Source organism: Cebus imitator, unplaced genomic scaffold (genome assembly GCF_001604975.1).
Source record: "Cebus imitator isolate Cc_AM_T3 unplaced genomic scaffold, Cebus_imitator-1.0 Scaffold12, whole genome shotgun sequence".
NCBI lineage: Eukaryota > Metazoa > Chordata > Mammalia > Primates > Cebidae > Cebus > Cebus imitator.
In genome coordinates this window covers 8807244-8830386 of record NW_016107327.1, presented here as the reverse complement: position 1 = coordinate 8830386, position 23143 = coordinate 8807244, and the positions used below count along the sequence as shown (strand labels likewise).

Sequence of the window (23143 nt, the reverse complement as noted above, 5' to 3'; positions counted from 1 at the left end):
TGTACATGTTCCTGCCTTAAAGATGTTACTAAAAACCTCCTTAACCATAGAATACTCCTTTTCTCTGTTTCTGTGGCAGAGCTATGTTTAGTTCCCCTAGTTGAGCTGTTTCTTAACTTAAGCAGAAGATCAAATTAGCCTTTTTTGAGTAGTGAATTTAGGATGTACATCTTATTAGGTAGGATATTTTCTTACTGTGAAAAATCAAAACAATCAGAAGTGACTTCTACAGTAAGGAAAATTTCTTCTTTATATAGAAGGCCCAAAGAAGGGACGTTCTAGAACTGGTTAGTAGGTGACTCAAAGACTCAGATTATTTCTCTCTTTCTTCTCTCCCATCCTTAGTATCTTGACTTGCTGTCTTATTCTTGAACTCCCTTTATGGAGTAAAGGGAACCCTTGTACATTGTTGATGGCAATGTAAATTAGGAAAGCTACTAGGGAAAACAGTATGGAAATTTGCCAGACTAAAAAGAGAGCTATCATGTGATCCAGCAGTTCCACTACTGGGCATTTACCCAAAGGAAAAGAAGTCAATATATCAAATGGATGCATGCACTTAACGTGTTTATTGCAGCACTATTCACAATAGCAAAGATACGGAATCAACTTGAGTGTCCATCAGCAGATGAATTGGATAAAACAAATGTGTTGTATATACACAATAGAATACTACTCAGCCATAAAAATAAATAAAATCCTGTCATTTGCAGCAATATGGATGAAACTGGAGGTCATGATGTTAAATAAATCATGCACAGAAAGACATATTGTTACTCATATGTGGGAAGTAAAAAAGTCGATCATATGGAGGTAGAGGATGGAATAATAGATACCCGAGACTGGGAAGGGTGTGTGGGTGGGAGGGAGGTGAAGAGTCAGTTGATGGGTGTAAACTCATAAGGAGACGGAAAGAATAATGTTTGGTAGAAGAATAGAGTGACTATAGTTAACAACAATGTGTTTTATATTGAAAATAGGAAACCTGAAATGTGTGCAACACATAGAAATGATAAATACTTGGGTGATGATTACCCTAAATACCCTGACTTAATTATTACACGTTCTATGTATGTAGCAAAAACTTCACATGTACCTCCTAAATATGTACAAATATAATGTGTCAAAATTCTTTTTTAAAGAATGCAAATACAACTGGTTACTCAGTAGCTGATAATAATGCCTTACTTTATTGTATAGTTTACAGAGGTATTTGATTCTCTCAGCAACCTTTTAAAATATATTATAATTACTCTGTACCTGTACACCTCAGGTAGCCTGGGGTTATACATTTTGGAAGCATAGGTAAGTAGCTAAATTCCCTGAGTAATCGGATAAAGGGATCCTTTATTTACCAACCCTAGAGTAAATTAGGTGTTTGTATTGTGGGATCAGGAATTTGGGTTTATCTATATTACTGTAATCCCCGCTTCCCAGTGTACAATATACAGTCTTATCTCCGTATTGTTAGAATAGCTGGATTTGAAAGGTATCTCAGCCCTTAAGGATTCCTGGAAAAAGCAGTTAGAAAAAGGATACTGTTAATATTTGTTCTTCAGTTAATTGTTTCGGACCTATGTTTTAATGATAAGGGTACCTCTACACACAGTTAAAGCTTCTTTTTTTTTTTTACCATTCACAAAGTGGAACATGTGGCACTGTTGACTGTTGGATCTTGTGAAGTTGTTGGAAAAGTTATCCTTGAGCTTGATCAGCCAGATTCTTTTAGGCTGCTTATGTGCATTGACTATATCTGCTTTCTCCAGTGTATATCAACTAATTACTAACTGATTGACTATCTTATTAGCTAGCAAATCTGAGCATCCTAATTACCAGCCGTTACTTAAAAACAGTAACTATTTTCTGCTGAGGAAATAATAAAGATGACATCTGCCATATTTAGCCAGCTTTATAACACTTACTAAGAAAATTCTCTTTAGGTGCTGAGAAATTTAGAAATTGTAGAATATAGAGTACTCACCTTCAGATAAACCCTTGTTTTCTTTTAAATTTTTTTAATTAAGAAATTTAAAGAATTATAAAGACAAAAAAAATTTCCAATTGTGCAGGACTGTTTTCATACTTTTGATTCCTTATCACAAAGTTTCTTTATAGAGAATATAACTCAAACACAAAGTTTTGTCCATTTTATTCATGTTAGTTCCTATCTCTCCTTATAGTTCTTCCCCCTCATTTCAAAGTAATGAGAAAATTGTTGTATGTGGTGCATAGTTATGTAAAAGAGACAGGAGGGTTTGTTATCTATCTTATTACAGTTACATTTTCAAATACAAGATTTATCCAGCTTCCTATGCAGGTAATATTTAAAATGTCAGTTACCTTAGAAAGACAGAGGCCACCAATTAGGAAAATGATACTGAGTTTTTAGTAAAATGCTGCTAACGGCATTGAGCTTGCCTTAGAAATGAAGTTAGTGATTGGTATAGTAATAACTCTTCCTTTGAATGAGGTCCAGAGTAGACCTGTCTTTAATATGTTAGATACTTCCCTGTTTTTGAAATTGCATGACTCTTTTTGCATTGTTTGGAATTCATCAATTTGCTTTCTTAAAGACCTTGTTAAATTATTTCTGCAATTAGTAAAAGCTTATTATGTTACCACTTTCTTGACCTGAATATTTTATGAAGTAATTGAAATTAGTTTTAACTTTAACTTAGGTTATTCATCTACATAATAGTTTGGCTTTAAAACAAATACTGTCATGTTCTGAATCATTCTAAATAGAACAGTAATGGAATATATGAATATGGGGTAATCAAATAACTCATTACTATTACAGAGTTCTGTTCATCATTTAAGAAAAAACCCTTTGCTATTAATTTTTCACTCCTTAAGAGTGACAGTGTATATGTGTCTGTATATTTACAGACACAGCATGTCTGTAAATCTTCAATTTAATATTTACTGTATTTATAATATAGATTATTTAAGTTAAATGTTAAATTTGAATAGATGTTGGCAGTTAACAGTCTGTGTTAGAACATGACTTTAATCATGCCCCCAGGCTTAGACAAGTTATCTGATTATAGTTGCTGAATAGATCAGTGAAAACCTGGTGTTCCGTCTAAATTAAATACATTTTCTACAAGTATTAGGAAATACTTTATTTATTTATTTTTGTTAAATGAGAAATGGCCAAGTTAACAAGCTTCAACAATGTATTACTGTCTGTTATTTTCAAGATCTCAAATGTCTCTACGTGCTACCATAACTATATTTGTTGTATAGCAAGAATGTGTTGCTCTTACATGTATTGGTTTTTCAGTCAATATAAACTGTTCAACAGAATTCCAGAAGTACCCCCTATATTTGATACCTGACATTTTGACTTAGTTGTTTTACTCATCTGCTTTGCTGCCAGTGACACTATATTCTAGCCACTTTGAAACAATCATTTAATTAAATTAATGTATTAATTAATTAATTAATTTTTGAGACAGAGTCTTGCTCTGTCACCAGGTGCCAGACTGAAGTGCAGTGGCAAGATCTTGGCTCACTGCAACCTCCACCTCCTGGGTTCAAGCCAATCTCTTGCCTCACCCTCCTGAGTAACTGGGCCTACAGGCACGTGCCACTGTACCCAGCTATTTTTTATATTTTAGTAGAGATGGGGTTTCACTATGTTGGCCAGGATGGTTTTGATCTCTTTACCTCGAATCCGCCTGCCTTGGCTCTCAAAGTGCTGGGATTATAGGTGTGAGCCACCACACATGGCCCATTTATTTATTTTGAGATGGAGTCTTGCTCTGTTGCCCAGGCTAGAGTGCAGTGGTGTAATCTGGGCTCACTGCAACTTCCACCTCCCTGGCTCAAGCAATTCTCCTGCCTCAGCCTCCCAAGTGCTGGGATTACAGGCGCATGCCACCACACCTGGCTAATTTTTTGCATTTTTAGTAAAGACAGGGTTTCACCCTGTTAGCCAGGGTCGTCTCGATCTCCTAACCTCGTGATCCACCCGCCTCGGCCTCCCAAAGTGCTGGGATTATAGGCATGAGCCACTGTACCCAGCAACACAATCATTTTGACATTTACTTTTTATGACAGACCAATTTGCCACTCTTACTTGGTTTGATATTTTAGACCCTTCAAGGGACTGGGGGAAGGTGTTTGAATCACATTATGATCCCATATTTTCAGCTTCAAGACTATACAGAAAATCCCAATCAAATTTCTAATAGGTTTTCTTAGAATGAAAGTATGTGCATACTTTATATAATAATGTGATTTTTAAAAATAATGATGGGGTAAAATATGACAACTTTGGAAGGTAATCAGATTTAAGTAGAAGAAAATATTAGTTGTCTTTGTCAGGTTTGTTTTCTCACTATAAAGTCATAATGGCAAAGACTTACACAGAGCCTCCTATGTGCTACACTGCTCCGTATCCAATACGTGCATTAGTACTTATTCCTCAGACCTTTTGCAGTAGATATTAATGTATGCATACTTTGTGAGGTACAGAGAGTTTAGGTTAATTCTACCAGGTCACACAGCTGATAAATGAAGAGCTAGACTCAAACCCATGTGGCATCTGGGTATAGGGTTTGTGTTTTCCACTTCACTGTAAGCTCTGACTTAAAAGCAAGACCAGGTAAACATTTTAAACAACACAGAAATTAGCAAAATAGAAAGTATGAGTTCTTAATAATTGAAAGAGATGATGTGAGCAGAGAAATATTATTTACATTAAATATATGAAAAATGAAATAATGTATATTTTGATGGTTTTTTTGACAAAGATTGAGTCAATGGTGGCATGATGCCTTTATGGTATGTATACAAGAGCTCTGCAGAGAAAATTTTAGTATAATCTGAACTGTGATTTACAGGATATTCCAACCTCACCTTTTCAGTTGTTTTGTTTTGGTACAAGAAATTCATTACATAGACACGGTGAAGTTCTTAGCTTGTTAAGAGTATTTTTCTCTGAAAAGCTTATTTATTTTTTCACCTTTAGAGATGCACAAAGACTAGAAGAATTCTTCACCAAAAATCAACAGCTGAGGGAGCAGCAGAAAGTCCTCCATGAAACCATTAAAGTTTTAGAAGATCGGTGAGTCTGGCACTTAGGTCTTGAGTAAGGAGTGATTTCCTCCATAATAAGGAGTACATTGACTTTTCATTTGTAATTAGTTTTGGTATTGAAAGTGATCTTTCCCACAGCCTTCTCTCACCTTTGAATGGGTACTTTATGAAAATAAGGATCTATTCTTACAGATTTTCATTAATTGTGAGATCACGTCAGTTTACCCTTTAAATGATATCTTTTTCTGGTGTTTGATGTAGTGGAAGTTCAAGGGTAGTATAGTGATGTTCTAATTGATTTAATGCTTTAATTCCAGTTTTACTTCTAAGTAGGCAGAAACTGCTTCACAATTGTTTCTGAGTGCCTGTAGTCCCAGCTACTCGGTTGGCTGAGGTGGGAGGATTGCTTGAGCCCAGGAGGTTGAGGCTACGATGAGCAGTGATCATGCCACTGCACTCCAGCCTGGGTGACAGAGCAAAACCCTGTCTCCACAAAAAAGACAAATGATTATCAATGTTCATATTGCAGCCTCCCTTTATTAAAAAATTTTTTTTTCTTTTGATAGTCTCGTTCAGTTGTTCAAGCTGAAGTGCAGTAGCACAATAATAGCTCACTGTAGATCCTCCTGCCTCAGCCTCCCAAAGTGCTGGGTGACCCACTGTGCTTGGCCTATAAAACTTTTTTGTAATGTAATTTTTGCTATCCTGAAATGAAGTTTAAATAATGTAAACTACCTACATATATAGTTATTTTTAAAATATCACAGCAATATAGAGGAAATTGATTTGTAGTATATCAGAATGTAAATATTCTAAAAGATGAATTGTTGAGATATTTGGTATAAAGTGATCATTAATGTGACTGATACAAGTATGTTTATTAATGATTCAAATAACACAAACTGCATTTTTCATCAGTGACATGATTTTTCAAAATAGTAAAGATTATTGGTAAATAGGAACAGTTCCAATAGACCTAGCCATTTTTGTTTGTTTAATTAAATTTGTACTAGCTCCTAGTTTAACTTGTAAAAAGCATTACATGTTTGTGACGAGTAATCAGCAAGAAATAAGGAAAAGCGAATGACAAAAAAGAAAAACTTGCATGTGTAGCTAGAAGATCAGCATCAATATCAGATGCCTGTTAGCCTTATTTAACTCTTTTCTTAGCTGTGAATTTAAGCCAGACTTAAAAGCCAAGCATGAGTGGAAGAGCTGGGGGCCCAGCTATGGGGTAGGAGAGCTAAACATGTAATGAGTGCTGATGATGAAACTTATTACAAGCCATGGATGGTTCCGTAGGTTCAAGGCATACTTCTTATACTCCAGAGTGAGTGGCAGGGCAAGTATGTGTGTGTGTGTATATATATATTTTGTTTGTTTGTTTTTTGTTTTTTGTTTTGAGACGGAGTTTCGCTCTTGCTACCCAGGCTGGAGTGCAATGGCGCCATCTCGGCTCACCGCAACCTCCGCCTCCTGGGTTCAGGCAATTCTCCTGCCTCACTGCCTCAACCTCCTGAGTAGCTGAGATTACAGGCACGCGCCACCATGCCCAGCTAATTTTTTGTATTTTTAGTAGAGACGGGGTTTCACCATGTTGACCAGGATGGTCTCGATCTCTTGACCTTGTGATCCACCTGCCTCAGCCTCCCAAAGTGCTGGGATTACAGACATGAGCCACTGCGCCCGGCCGCAGTGTTTTATATTTTATTTTAAGTACTCAGTGATTTTCTATAATACTTAAAGCAATTAAACTGAAGCTGGTGGAGGGGAGTGTAATCCGACTCAGTAGATTTCCTCTGTTAACAAAATGGCTCAATGTAAGGATAAGACATGAAAAGAACACAAGAAGGAGAAAATGAGAGTGCCTTGTTCTAAAGCAAGCTTGTCCAGCCCATGGCCTGCAGGCTGCATGCAGCGCAGGACAGCTTTGAATCCAGCCCAGTACAAATTTGTAAAATTTCTTAAAACATTATGAGATTTGTTTGTGATTTTTTTTTAAGCTTATCAGCTGTCGTTAGTGTTAGTGTATTTTATGTGTGGCCCAAGACAGTTCTTCCAGGGAAGCCAAAAGATTGGACATCCTTATCTAAAGCTTTAAGGATCTGTGGAGAGAAGCTTCTGAGCAGATTCCTGGGCCCCATCCCTGCAGATTCTGATTCAGCTGGCTTGCAAATATTTTTTCTCTCTTTTTTCCTTCTCTCCCTTTTAAAGCTGCTGAGATGGTTTTGAGAAATAGCCAGGTTTTGAGACCACTGATCTAATGATCTATTCAACATGTGTTTAAATTACTTTCCCAATTTCTGGGTGAACATCTTTTCTGTGCTTAAACATGTCCAGTGACAAATGAAATCACTCCCTTCTTAGGTATCACATTCCTTCCTTAAATACTGTAATTGGAAAGTTTTCTTTATAGAGGTAGATATCTGTAGAATTGCTGCCCGTTGGTCCTAGTTTTATTCCCTTAGATCATAAGTCTCTTTCATATGATTAATTTTTCGGATATTTAGACAGCTGTCACCCCTCAGTACCTTTCTGACTTTTTTTTTTCCCTCCTACTGATTTTCCTCTTTGCTTACATTACTGAAGTTATACTGGCCTCCTTGACACTTCTTTACCAGTCCAGGCATGTTTCAGCTGTAGGAATTTTATACTCTGTACTCTTTTTATCTGTCACAGTCTCTTGCAGGTATTCTTAAAACTCACTCCCAGATAGGCTCGGTGGCTCATGCCTGTAATCCCAGCATTTTGGGAGGCCCAGGCGGGCGGATCACCTTAGGTCAGGAGGTTGAGACCAGCCTGACCAACACGGAGAAATCCTGTCTCTACTGAAAATACAAAATTAGCTAGGCATGGTGGCAGATGCCTGTAATCCCAGCTACTTGGGAGACTGAGGTAGGAGAATCACTTGAACCCGGGAGGCGGAGGTTGCCGTGAGCTGAGATCACGCCATTGCACTCCAGGCTGCGCAACAAGAGCCAGAAAAAAAAAAGAAAAACTCCCTCTCATCATTTACATTTCTTCTCAAATGTTAACTTCACAGTGAAGTTTTTCCTCAATAGCCTATTTAAAATTGCACCAAGTTGCCTAACTTAGCTAGACCTCCTGTCTCCCTCTGTGATTTGTTTCCTCCCAAAGCACGTATCACCTTCTTTTTTTGTTTGTTTGTTTTGTTTTGTTTTTGAGACAGAGTCTCACTCTGTCACCCAGGCTGGAGTGCAACGGCTCAATCTAGGCTCACTGCAACCTCTGCCTCTTGAGTTCAAGCAGTTCCCCTGACTCACACACACACAGAGACACCCTCCTCCCCAACCCCAGCCTCAGCTCCCAGTAGCTGTGACTACAGGTCTGTGCCACTGTGTCCAGCTAATTTTTTTTATATTTTTCTTGTAGACAGGGTTTTACCATGTTGGCGAGGCTAGTCTTGATCTCCTGGCCTCAAGTGATCCATGTGCCTTGGCCTCCCAAAGTGCTGGAATTATAGGTGTGAGCCATCGTGCCCGGCCCCAAAGCACATACCACCTTCTAATACGCTATACTACTTATTTTACTTTCTCTCCTTTTTTTTTTTTTTTTGTCTACTTTTTATTATGTCTCTTCTACCAAATTCCAAGTCAAACAATTATACTGATATTTCTCATCTTTCTAATTTCAGCCAAAAGAACAGACCTTCATTCAGAGTAGGAAATCAACAAGCATAATGAAGTTGCCTAAAAGGAATAGAGGGATGAGTGAAGTATTCTAGATTAAAGAGACAGTATGTTACAAAGAGGAAATAGACCATTGCACATCAGAGAAAAAAACATGGTCAGACTTGCAGAAACCCAGAATTGGTGATTGACTGTAGAAGTAAAAATACAAGGCTGGGCATGGTGGCTCACGCCTGTAATCTCAGCTCTTTGGGAGGCTGAGGTGGGCAGATTGCCTGAGCACAGGAGCTCACAACTAGCCTGGGCAACATGGTAAAACCCTGTCTCTACTTAAAAAAAAAAAGAAAAAAATACAAAATATTAGCTGGGTGTGGCAGTGTGCTCCTGTAGTCCCAGGTACTCAGGAGGTTGAGGCAAGAGAATTGCTTGAACCCAGGAGGTGGAAGTTGCAGTCAGCTGAGATCATGCCACTGCACTTCAGCCTGGCCTACAGAGCGAGACTCTGTCTCAAAAAAAAAAAAGAGAGAGAGAGAGAGACAAAGGAGGAAGAAAAAAAGTCGACATTTGGCTACACAGTGAAGAAAGAGCTGAAATAATAAAAAACATTGTGGACTTAAATCCTGTGAATGAAGGATGGATTCAGTCCATGAATACACTTCTTTAGCATATGTAAAAATAACCTCCTTTTTTCTATTTGTAATTTAACCTACCTTTTTATGTATAGTAGTTCCCCCATGTCCATAGGGGATACATTCCAAGACCCCCAGAGGATGCCTGAAACCACAAATAATACTAAACCCTATATATACTACTTTTTGTGTATACATATTTACAGTACCCAATTTATAAATTAAACACAGATTAAAAACAATAATCATAAAATAGAACAGTTGTAATAGTATACTGTAATAAAAGTTACTTGAATATGAAAAAAAAAATAGGCTGGACACAGTGGGTCGTGCCTATTATGCCAGCAGTTTGAGAGGCCAAGGAGGGCGGATCACGAGGTCAGGAGATCAAGACCATCCTGACCATGGTGAAACCCTGTCTTTACTAAAATACAAAAAAAAAAAAAAGTTAGCCATGGTGGCGGGCACCTGTAGTTCCAACTACTCAGGAGGCTGAGGCAGGGAAATCGCTTGAACCCGGGAGGCAGACGTTGCAGTGAGCTGAGATCATACCACTGCATTCCAGCCTGGCGACAGAGCAAGCCTCTCAAAAAAAAAAAAAAAAAAAAGATAGCTGCCAAGTGCCCCCTGTTATCTTTTCTACTATCCTTGTTTCCTTCCATCATTTGTGTTTTTTGGTTTTGTTTTTTGGTACTTTAGGTTCTGGGGTACATGTGCAGATGATGCAGGATTGTTGTATAAGTACATACAGGTTTGCTGCCTCCATCCCCCTGTCGCCTGTATCTGACATATTTCCCCATGTTATCTCTCCCTACCCTCTGCTGTCCCTCCCTTAGCCACCTCAACAGACGCCAGTGTGTGATGCTCCCCTCCCTGTGTCCATGTGTTCTCATCGTGCAACACCTGCCTATGAGTAAAAACATTCGGTGTTTGATTTTCTGTTCTTGTGTCAGTTTGCTGAGAATGATGGTTTCCAGGTTTATCCACATCCCTACAAAGGACATGAACTTATCATTTTTTATGGCTGCATAGTATTCCATGGTGTATATGTGCCACATTTTCCTTGTCCAGTCTATCATCAAGCTCATAGTTTAAAGATTGAAATAGTGTTTTGCAAGATTAATAAAAAAGAAATCCGCTATTCTCCTTCTTTCCAGTTTTCCCTTCTTCAGAAGCAGTTGTTTTCAGTTCTTCATATTTTTGTGCTGTTTACCTCAAAAATCTTTTTTAAAACGTTTATGTTGCTATTTACAAATTTTTCTTGACTTAGGTGGGTTTTCTTTTTCTGCTTTCTACATAGATGCCATTCCCATTTCCCTCTTCCTCCTATATAGTGTATAATAATTTTGGTTAGATCCCTATTCAGTTTTTATTTTATTATGATTATGTAAATGCAGTTCAAAGCTGAGACATACTGTAAACTGTGTTTTTTCTTCCTGTGCAAATTTTTATTGTCCATAGTGTTTATGATGGACCTTTTTTTCATAAGCTTGGTGGTGTTCTTACCAACCAGTAGTCCAACCACAATGTTCTATCATTTATATAAATGTATCAAGGTGTTTAGAGGGGTTGTATCTTCTGTCATTTCACCTTTTTAAACAGATCTGTTTTGGAGGCTCTGATCTGCTTCAGTTTGGACACTGTCCTCTTTACCTGCTATATAGTGATCATCAGAGGTTCCTTTTACTGCTTTCCTTTTTCATATACCGAGGACTTATTCTTTTCTGTTCTTCCTTATTTTGGTAGAATGCCTCCTTCAGTAGATTTCTGAGACAGAGTGTATGGGACGTAAAAAAAAAAGTTTATTTTAGAAAATCACACATGTATAAAAGTAGACCTAATAGTTGAACCAACTCCAGTGTACCCATCACTTGGTTTCAACAGTTACTGTGGCCATTCTTGTTTCATCTTTATTCCAACTAGTCCTTCTTACTACCATTTTGAGACCTTGCCTCAAAAAAAACCCCAAAAAACAAAAAGTACCATTGTCATGCTTAAAAAAAAATTAATGATAGGAGGCAACATTTTTGAGATTTTTATATGTCTGAAAATTTTGGTTGAATTAATAGTTGGAGAATATAGGTTTAGGTGGAAATAATTTTCTTTCAGAATTCCCAGTCACTTCTTTTAGCTTCTGATGTTGCTGTTGAAATCCCACACTATTCTGTGTTCTTTTTTCCCCACAGTCCCCAACCAAAACAGTGCTGTTAGTCTTTGTTTGTTTTTGAGATGGGATCTCTCATGTTAACCAGGCTTGTCCTGGCCTCAAGCAATCCTCCCATCTCTATTCTGATTATTTATCTTTTCTGTGTACCCTTTTTTAAAATTTGTTTCTCTTCTGAAAACTTATAGGCTCTTATCTTTGTCTGCAGCATCCAGAAATTTCATAATGATGAGCTGTTTTGTTTGAATCTGTTAACACCCATTGTGCTGGAGACTTGGGTTTTGTTTTTTGATTTTTCTTTAGTCCTTTAAGGAGTGGGCAGTGTTCTTGATTTTCTTCACTGTTCCCCACAATGCCTCAAATCTCCTCCTACCCTTCCTTGCTCTTTCAGGAACTCCTTTTGTTTATATGATAGACCTAGAATAATTCCCCAGTTTTATCTTTTCTATTTTATTTTTGCATTTTTACATTACTTTTTGGGTAGATTTTCTTAGCTTTACTTTCTTACCTTCTATTTTTTAATTTTTAATTAAAAAATCTTAATATTTTTAATTTTTAATTTTTTTTCGGGGGGTTTGTTTAAATATCGATAAGATCTCACTGTGTTGCCTGTATGGGTCTTGAACTCCTGGCTTCAAGCAATTAATTCTCTTGCCTCAACCTCCCAAAATGCTGGGATTACAGGCAAGAATTGCCACACCTGGATACTATTTTTAATTTTTAAAGTCTCTTTTTTGTTCTCAGAATATTTCCTTTTATGGCAATCCCATTTTCATTTTATAGTTTTTATATCTTTTCTTACCTCTAGAACATAGTACATCCTCACTTAACATTGTAGATAGGTTCTTGGAAACTGTGACTTTAAAAGAAATGACCTACAGCAGTCTTCAAATAACATCCTTTACTTTGACATAGTTTCATTTTAACGGTGAGGGAAAAAAATTAGCTTGGTTATACATCATATCACTTAAAGTCACAGTTTCTAAGAACCTATCAATGCTGTTAAGGGCGTACTGTATTCTTTATAATTTGATGGTTGTGATAGTGATGGTGTTTTTTTTCTTTTTCTTTCTGTATGGCTTATTATTTCTTCCTGATTTTTTTTTTAATGTCTTGTGTGCTTTGGTTTCTTGTAATTTACAAGCTTTTCTCAGATGCCTTTTGATACTTGGTTATCTGTTATATTTAAGAGATGGGAATAAAGTAATCGGAAGCTCTGAGGGCATGGGTAGAACTGTAGACTGTGAGATTTACTGTTAGAGTGATCTGGCTGGTCTGTTTCATTGAAGATACCCTAATGTCAGTATTTTTAGGTCTTTCCTGTCAGGTTGGTCAGATTTCCTAGAGAAGACTCCTTAATTCTGTTTTCTAGAATGTATAATTGGGCTGACTCCCAGTGTTCTTGGAGCCAAGTAGATGATGAGGGCCTGGACTGGAATCTTGAGAATTTGGGGGGTTGGAGAGAGAGAGAGAGAGAGAGAGAGAGAGAGAGAGAGTGAGTGTGTGTGTGTGTGTGTGTGTGTGTGTGTGTATTTATTATTGTACTCCTACTCCTACCTGAACCTCATGGCTCCCAAATCAGATACTCTCTGTTTTAGACTGTCTAAAGATTAAAACTCCAGTCTGCTGCTGGGATGTTGAAGGAGTAATCACTTGACTGCTGAGAATATAGGAGAGAATGTTTGTATAATAATTTCTTAAAACATACTTTTGATCAGTCACTCCTAGAATGAATTTTTTAGCCTTTTGAGAATTTTGCAGTATAAATCAGGTTGGTTCTAGGTGAGTGCTGTGATCATGGAAATGTTCTAAATCTGCCCTGTTCAATATGGTAGCAAGTAGACATGTGGCTGCTGAGCACTGACTGTAACTGATAAGCTCAATTTTTATTTTTATTTATTTAAATTGAAATAGCCACATTTGGCTGTGTCTACTATACCTGGACAATGCAATTCTCAGCTTTTCCCATCATTAGCTTAGGATTTGGCATTCTCAGGTCACTTTCTATTTGCCTACCAGCTGCTTTGCCTTCGTTTTTTGTTTTGTTTTCTCTTCAGTTCTTCTTGTCCTTATGTGTTTGTGACTTTAAAATATAGTAAAATCTTTACTGTAATTTTATGAGATTTTGGAAAGGAGTTAAAATAGATGCAAGTGTTCACTTTGCCATCTTAAATGGTGTTCTTTATACAGTGTGATTTTAAGTCTCCTAATCCAATTCCTGCCTTTAGACTGTATTTCACTTAAATCATGATGCCTAGCTGTTGGTTCATTCATTCTAGAAATTCTAATTCTATTAATGCTACATATGACTGCCTATCTTTTATTTTTACATCTATATCAACATTATTTCATGTGAGTTTTACTTTTGTATAAAAACATTTGGGTTCTGGCCAGGCATAGTAACTTATGCCTATAATCCCAGTACTTTGGGAGGCCAAGGTGAGAGGATCACTTGAGCCCCGGAGTTTGAGACCAGTCTGGGCAACATAGTCAGACCCTTTCTCATTAAAAAAAAAAAAAAAAAAGTCTTTGTTCTTTTATTTAGCTTTGATTTCATTCTATACTTTTCATGTTTTATCTCTGTAATTTATTTTAAAATTTGTGGCATATACTACCATGCTGTGACTGCCACAGACACTTACATACATATTATCTTTTTTTTTTTCTTTTTTTTGAAAAAGAGTCTCACTCTGTCACCCAGGCCAGAGTGCAACAGCACAATTTTGGCTTACTGCACTCTCTGCCTCCCAGGTTCAAGCAGTTCTGCCTCAACCTCCCAAGTAGCTGGGATTACAAGCATGAGCCAGCACACCTGGCTAATTCTTGTATTTTTTTAGTAGAGATGAGGTTTTGCCACATTGGCCAGGCTGGTCTTGAACTCCTGACCTCAGGTGATCCACCCACCTCCCAAAGTGCTGGGATTACAGGCTTGAGTCACCACACTCAGCTAACACTTAAATACCTGTTATCTTATTGACTTAGTTATTGAGTTGAAATTATTATTTTAGAATATATTTCCTGAATTCTTAATGTGGGGTATGTGTCTCTTGTTTAACCATATTTTTTTCTGATTAGATAAATGATAAAATTGGAAAATGTTTGAAAAATATGGAAAATGAAGAGAAAATCTACCATAATACTGTTACCTACAAGATAACTATTATTAACATTTTGGAATATACCTCTCCCTCACCTGCTTATGCAATATATGTATTTCTCTCTTCAACAGTCACAAGTAATTAGTAAAAGCTATTTCATAATTTTTTTTTTTTACATAATCCACTGTGAATTTTTAATAGTAATTTTTTTTAATGACAAAAGGAAAATACGAGGTGGCTTTTTCCCCCTTGTATCTCTTGACCTTTATTTATTCAACAATATTGACAAATAAATTTTTTTTCTTTTTTTGAGATGGAGTCTCTCTCTGACACCCAGGCTAGAGTGCAGTGACACGATCTCAGCTCACTGCAACCTTCTCCTGGGTTCAAGAGCTTCTTCTGCCTCAGCCTCCTGAGTAGCTGGAACTACAGGCAACCACCACTATGTCTGGCTAATTTTTGTGTTTTTTAGTAGAGATGGGGTTTTACCCTGTTGGCCAAGCTGGTGTCGAACTCCTGACCTCATGATCCGCCCACCTCAGCCTCCCAAAGTGCTAGAATTATAGGCATGACCCACATCGCCCAGCCAATATTAACAAGTAAATTTTGATGAATTTAATTTTTCCTCAAAAATATTATTGAATACTCACTATGTGTGACATGCTGTACCGAGCAAAGCAGCTGCAAAGTTGTTTCAGGTATAATTCTGCCCCTTGTTATTGGACCAGGGTTCATATTTTGACCATAATAAATTAAAACAAGGTCAGCTTCTTTAATAAATAAGGTTTTTTTTAGATTGAGTTTTAAATTGACAGATTTTTATAGAATTGCAATCAGAACTGCAATCCGAAGAAAATGGTGATATGATTTCAGACTATGTAAGAATATGTTAAAGGTATAATAACCTCATTAATCTTGCTTATTTTCACAGTATTTGTCAAGTCAGTTCCTTAAATCTTCATGAAAGTCTTGGAATTCAAATATAGGGAAATTACTTTTAAGGGATGAAAAATGCTTTGTTTTGTTTCATAGGTTAAGAGCAGGATTATGTGATCGCTGTGCAGTAACTGAAGAACATATGCGGAAAAAACAGCAAGAGTTTGAAAATATCCGGCAGCAGAATCTTAAACTTATTACAGAACTTAGTGAGTTTCCTTTAATTTATTAATTATTTAAAGTATAGTGTATTGTTTTTAAGACCTATTAGTAAATTGGTTGTAATCAAATGGTTGTTTACATATATTTTTCCTTATTTAGTAAAAGTTCAAATGTCCTTTTTTGTACTTTTTGTAGATTTAATCTCATGCTTATTTTATTAAGAAATCGGATACAAAAAGGTTGTGCAAATACTGTCCACATTGGTCTTAAAGTCATCTGTTCTAAGATAAGAAGTAGGTTTTTTGTTGGACATGTCCATATTTGCTTCTTTAGTTTTATCTTATTTCATGTAACTTTAGTACTTAGTAAAAAAAACAAAGCAGGCAATTTAGTATTCTGTACTTGGTTTCTTTCTTGGTATTCACGACATACTGTTTTTATAAGTATACTGTTTTCAGTTTATTCTCCTTACCTATTGACTGTAGAGTTTTTCTACATTCTTAGCTGCCTTCTTTTAGCTTTTAATACTTATGTTAACCTTAATTCTCTTTTAACCATTTGTTTCTTTTGGTGACCATCACCTGGATTTCCCATAAGCTACTCACGATCGATATATTGAAAATCTAATTAATTATCTTCTTTTCCAAACTAATTCTGTCTTCTATTTTTTTTCTGTTAATTATATTGTTATCCTCTGGCTATTCAAACAAGAATATATGAATATATGCTCATTGTTTTAAAAAGAGGTAAGAAAGAATATAGCTTTATTCTGCTCCCAGAGGTAACTACGTTAATAGTCTGATATGTGTCTGTCTAGGTCCAGGTTTGTCTGTCTCTGTTCCTTATTAGACCTTGCTTCCCTCCCTTCTCTTTTGAATTTTAGTGGATCATATTATACTTTGTGTTTTAATGTATTATTTCACTTTAGACTATATCTTGGAAGTCTTTACATGTCAATGTATCTATAGATTCTGTGGTGTATATAGGTGAACATGTGCATATATTTAGGAATGTAAGAATATTATCAATGAGTAGAAAATTGTTACATCTCAGTAAATATATAGTTGTTTCTTATCTGTGGGGTATTGGTTCCAGGACCCAGACCCATACCAAAATCCTTGGATGCTCAAATACCTTATATAAAGTTGCATACTATTTGCTTATAACCTACCCACATTCTCCTGCACACTTTAAATCGTCTCTAGATTACTTATAATACCAAATGCAGTCTCTACACGTCACTTCATTTGTGTGAATTAAATGTATTCGGTGTGTGACAAATTCAAGTTTTGCTTTTTGGAACTCTGTGGAATTTTTTTTCCCAAATATTTTCTATCCACAGATTCAGAACCTACAGATACAGAAGGCCAACTGTAGTTGAGATCCACAGTCATATTATCGTTAGTACTACTGGAAATAATCTCCAGTAATGTCTACATATTTAATATATTTCCAGCAACTTTATCTAAAAAATAGAGCCAAAAACTCCAAGCAGGCAAAAAAGCTTGTCTAGGTGTTAAAGTATGAGACAACATTTTTTTAAATGGCTGCATTGTATGCTATAGTTAGGTGTCAGTTTTTAAGCTCTTGTCACATTAATGGACTGCTCAACTTTTTGTTTCAATGTTTGAGAATTTTTATTTCCTTATGTCCTCTTCATATTTGGGCAAAATTAATAATATTCAATCTGGTGGGTGAAGAGTGATACTTTTTTAAAATTGGCATTCTCTGTTACTGTTCTGGTCAAGTATTATTTTATATGATCGCCTTCTTGGGTGAATGGCTTATTTATTCTTTGCCCAGTCTTAAGTTGCCCTATTTGCTGTTCATATTTTTTAATTAACTAAGTTATTTACATATTAGGGTAGGATTATTACACTTTGGTAGACATACTGTGCATATATTTTCTACCTGTTACCTGTTGACTTCATTTTTTTTTTCTTTGAGACATTGTGTTACTTGTTGCCCAGGCTATAGTGCAGTGATGCAATCTCGGCTCACTGCAACCTCCACCTCCTGGATTCAAGCAATTCTCCTGCCTCAGCCTCCCGAGTATCTGGGACTGCAGGCGCACACCACCATGCCCAGCTAATTTTTGTATTTTTAGTAAGAGACAGGGTTTCATCATATTGGTCAGGCTGATCTCAAACTCCCAACCTCAGTCGATCCACCTGCCTTGGCCTCCCAAAGTACTGGGATTACAGGCATGAGCCACCGCGCCCAACTTCATTTTATAACTACTTGACATGTAGAAGTTTTGTATATTATCTTGTTTAGAAAGGCTTTCTCTACCCCCAAGAATATAAAAATATTCTCCAATTTTTGTACTATATGTATACATACACAAGTAAATTTGCATATTTAATCCATGTGGAATTTTTAACATGGCGTGTGAAGTAGAAATTTACCATCTTTAGAGTATACAACCACTCATCCTCAAGCTTACTGTCCCATGGTCAAAATATGGCAGGTACTTTTTTAGGCCTCGTGACTGCGTTCATACCAGAAGGAAGAAGCAGCAGCAAAAGGCTGAAATGGGCCTGCCAGGAGAGTCTTTTTAAAAAAAAAAAGCTTTGAACAGCCACCCAATAACTTTTGCTTCCATCTCACTAGCTAGGAACCACCACCACATTCCAGCTCATCCCCATCATTGGAAGATAACTAAGGATTTGAAGCCTTATGTCAGGCAACCTTTCTGACCTCTTTCATTAACTTTATTTTGTTGCCAATTGTCTAGGTAAAAATAGCATTTGCAAATGGTGACAATTTTATTTTTTCTTTAATAATTTTCATAGTTCCTTTTGGTGATTGTTTTTCTTTACATAATTCATTGGCCTAAGGGGCTTTAGGATGCTGCCCAGAATAGCAGTTGTTACGTAAGGGAAGACTAGAATATATTACCTTTAAGTGTGCTGTGGCCTTCTAGTAGATACATGAAATTAAGTTATGGACATTTTCTTCTATGCCTCCTTTGCTAAGTTTTGCTTAATTGTGAATTTATAAAATTCTTAGCATCTGTTCATGTGAGTTTTACTGATAGCTTTTCTATGCTGAACCAATGTTTAATTTCTCTCTTTTTTTTTTTTGAGATGGAGTCTCGCACTGTTGCCCAGGCTGGAGTGCAGTGGCACAATCTCTTCTCACTGTAACCTTCGCCTCCTGGTTCAAAAGATTCTCTGCCTCAGCCTCCCAAGTAGCTAGGATTACAGGTGCCTGCCACCACACCAGCTAATTTTTTTGTATTTTTAGTAGAGACGGGGTTTCACCGTCTTGGCCAGACTGGTCTTAAACTCCTGACCTTGTGATCTACCCACCTCAGCCTCCCAAAGTGCTGAGATTACAAGCATGAACCATCACACCTGGCCAGAACTAGGAAATGTATAGACAGGAAGATAGATAAAATATTTCATAAGTGTGTGTTAAAATTTCAAATTTGTACAATTTGAGTAATAGGAAAGTTATGAAGGTGAAATCCCAAACAAAGTTGTTTTAAGAATACATGACACTAAGGGCTTTAGGATTATGAACTGTTGGTGTTTCTATCTGTTGTGATTTGGAGAGATTGAAAGAATACTATCACTGCTGCCACCCTCCCAGAATCTCTTTTTTCATCTGCTTGTCATTTTTCTTGCTTTTTTGGTGTTACTTTTTCCAGTTACTGAATTTTGAGGGTATTAGCCTTCTTACTTCATTTTTTGTTTGAAAATTTCTTTCTATTCTTTTTGATCAACCTTGAACTTCTAAAATGCTTTTTTTTTTTTCTCTTGAGATGGAGTCTCACTCTGTCTCTCAGGCTGGAGTGCAGTGATGCTATCTCTGCTTACTGCAACCTCTGTCTCCTGGGTTCAGGTGATTCTCTTGCCTCAGCCTCCTGAGTAGCTGGAATTATAGGCACGTGTGACCACACCCAGCTAAATTTTGCATTTTTAGTAGAGATGGGGTTTCGCCATGTTGACCAGGCTAGTCTCGAACTCCTGACCTAAGTTGATCCACCTTATTATGCATTTTTAAAGTTAATATCTTAATTCTCTTCTGAATAATACAAGTATTTTAAAGCACTTAACTTTGACCTTCTCCTCTTACATGCTGCTTTTGCCCAGTATTTCATTTCTTTATAGTTTTTTTTTTTTTTTTTCCAGCCCTACAAGCTAGATACTTTTTAAAAAATTACTTTTAAGTAAAAGTTCCTTTTAATTAGCCCAAGGGAGAATCTTACCTTGCTGATAGTAAATCTTACTGGGACCTTACTTTAATGACTGAAAATGGGAGAAAAGGACACCTAGTTAGAGAGCTTTTCTATATGGATAGTTCATCTTCTGAATGTGAAGGTGCCTTCTCTCGTGTCTACTCTAAGTTACTTGGGAGCACTGCTCTGATTTCCTTGTCTCAGTATTTATTAATAACTCTATTGTCAAAACTTCTAGACATTTATCCTCACAACTTACAGCCTAAGGGCAACTATTAGGCACCCTTTATTTACGCATTTAGCAATCTGTGGGCTGTACTGCCTCTGATACTAGAATTGATATGAGATTCTGCTTGGAAAACTCCCTTTTTTAAAGGCCCTTTTTCTTTGGATTTTACCATCAATCTGAGCCTATTTTTAAATATTTCAGAAATTGTTTATAGTTCTGATCTGTTAGTGACACCCTTTCTGGCTTTTTAATATTGCAGTAGAGTTGTTTTAGAGTGTTGTCATTTTATTTGGATTTGGAGAGGGAAAATCAAGTAAACCATCTTAATCAGAAATCTGAGGTCATCTTTGACTTCTGTCTGCCCTGCAAAGAATAAGTTGCCAAATACTACTGATTTTACTGCTCTTTACTTCCTATTTATACACCTCTATATAGGTCCAGATACTCATTTCTTTTAATGACCACATGACTTTTTGTCTTGTCTATACTTTTTTTTTTGAGATGAAGTCTCACTCTGTCGCCCAGGCTGGAGTGCAGTGGCGCAGTCTCAGTTCACTGCAACCTCCGCCTCCAGAGTTTAAGCAATTCTCTTGCCTCAGCCTCCTGAGTAGTTGGGATTACAGGTGCCTACCACCACACCCGGCTATTTTTTGTATTTTTAGTAGAAACAGCGTTTCACCATGTTGGTCAGACTAGTCTCGAACTCCTGACCTCGTGATCCACCTGCCTCCGCCTCCCAAACTGCTGAGATTGCAGGCACAAGCCGCTGCGCCTGGCTGTCAATACTTTCTTCTCACATTGGTATATGCTATATGTACTAACAAATCAATCTTCCCATTATTCATCTATGAAAAATGATTCCTTGTAATCTGTAAGATAAAGTTTTAATTTCTTAGCCTGCTATTGAAAGCTTTCTACCATTTATTATACCCAGTCTTTCTCTGTTCCACTGATTCTCTCTGTAGAATAGTCTCCTGTCCAGCTCAGTTGCTCTTTCTTTGATGCATGCCTTCCTTATCTTCTCGAAGGCACAAAGTAACCTCTTTCTCCTTGGAAATTTCCTTAGGACTTTATTTGTACTTCTCTAATGCCCTTGTCACTTTTAAACTTATAAAACATGTTTATATAATATCTTATCTCCTTTATTAGACTACATATTGCTTTAGGTTACTGTCTATATCTTAATTTTTTTGGATCCTCCACAAAAGTAGTTTAATAACTTCACATGTTGTAGATAGTCCAAAAAATGTACTCAGTGTAAGAAAATGTGTTTAGACTTATAAACCACTAAATTATTAACAGATTTTTAGAATATGATTAACCTTCTTTGGTAAAAGTTCATTGTATTTACTGTGACTTGATTTCTGAGATCTACTCCTTTTGCTAAAACATATACTTTACCAGTGACATCATACTAAGCATTGATGAGAGTTTTATGCTGGTTCCAGTAGAAATTACAGCCCACAACTGGATTTCTACTTTATAAATTAAATAAATATAGATAGAAAAATTTGGTGGAGATTCAAACAGATACTACTTCAGTGGATATATTTAACTGATACCATAATTATTCATGAAACACAGAGTATGACTCAGATGAAAATTTGACTTGATAAGTGTGTTTGTTATAAAAATTACACTGATATTCAGCTTTTTTTTTTTCCCTGGGAGACTGTCACTCTGTCACCTAGGCTGGAGTGCAGTGGCATGATCTTGGCTCACTACAACCTCCACCTCCTGGGTCCAAGTGATTCTCTTGCCTCCACCTTGAGTAAGTGAGATTACAGGCACACACCATCATGCCTGGCTAATTTTTGTAGCTTTGGTAGCGACAGGGTGTCACCATGATGGCTAGGCTGGTCTCAAACTCCTCACCTCAAGTGATCCACCCACCTCAGCCTCCCAAAGTGCTGGGATTACAGGTGAGAGTCACTGCGCTCAGCCTATTTTATTTTTATGATCAAATTAATTTCAAAATAAGTGACTTTTGCTAAAATGGTATTTGAAATTAGTGGGACTGAGTAACCAGATGGAATTCTTTCTTGTCTTCAGTATGAATAATTGTACTCCGTGGTACATGAGGTACTCTCTCTCTTTTGCCTGAAAGCATTACATAAAATTATCAGTTAATCAGTTACATGGAACCGGCGCAGTGTGAGATGTAGTACTCCCTACCTAATAGCAAATTAGTTTTGCACACTAGTGTTAACCCTGAATAAACATTATGATTTAGGATTATTAGAAGTCCTAATTTCTTCATAAATGCTGTCATAATTTATTTGAAAGACTGACATAGATGTTAATATAAATATATTATTTGCCTTCTTTTTCACATTGTTTTCAGTGAATGAAAGGAATACTCTACAGGAAGAAAATAAAAAGCTTTCTGAACAACTGCAGCGGAAAATTGAGTAAGTATTTTCCCCCAACCTTTTTCCTTTATTTTACTTAGCTATACAAACCATGACGATATGATGAGTTGCAGATTTCATTTTTAAAATTATGACGTGTTCTGCAGTTAAAAAATACAAAAATCACTACATTTTTGTGTTTTGAGAGTATAGTATGAATGCATTTCTTAGATTAATGCTTGAATAAAGTGTCAACTGTCAACATTGCAGCTAAAACATTTCAATTTTTATAATGACTTATTATAAATAATACATTATTAAAATACTTATATTTCAAACAGATGTTGAGTCTTGTTAGCTCCCTTCCAGCCCTGTCCCAGAAACTTCATAAGAGCCAACTGAATGTTTTCTCTTATATAGTACTTAGGCCTGTAGAACTTCTTCCTTCCTCTATTCTTCTTCCCTTTCTCTTAAAGAATAAAAACAGTAACTTTTATCTCTTTATCTTATGTGCCACTTCCTCTTATGTGTGTTTTATGTTTATTATTTCTAATTCTCACTGTGGCTCTGCAAAGTAGTTTTATTATCCTCACTTTACAAATGGGGAAATCAAAGGTCACAAAGTCAAGTAACTTGCCTATCATCTTATAGCTAGTAGGTAATAGGACTATCACTCAGACCCATATATATAT

At 36.5% G+C, this 23143-nt stretch overlaps 1 protein-coding gene across 8 annotated transcripts in view; it reads left to right on the top strand.

Moving 5' to 3' along the window:
* The window catches only part of RBBP8 (RB binding protein 8, endonuclease), a 131088-nt gene that overhangs the window by 39463 nt on the left and 68482 nt on the right, over window positions 1–23143 (top strand). For all 8 annotated transcript variants that reach the window (XM_037728057.1, XM_037728053.1, XM_017498726.2 and 5 more), the window contains 3 exons: window positions 4979–5074; window positions 15620–15732; window positions 22445–22511. In XM_037728057.1, the coding sequence (XP_037583985.1) occupies window positions 4979–5074; window positions 15620–15732; window positions 22445–22511 (276 nt within the window). The remainder of the gene's footprint in view (window positions 1–4978; window positions 5075–15619; window positions 15733–22444; window positions 22512–23143) is intronic.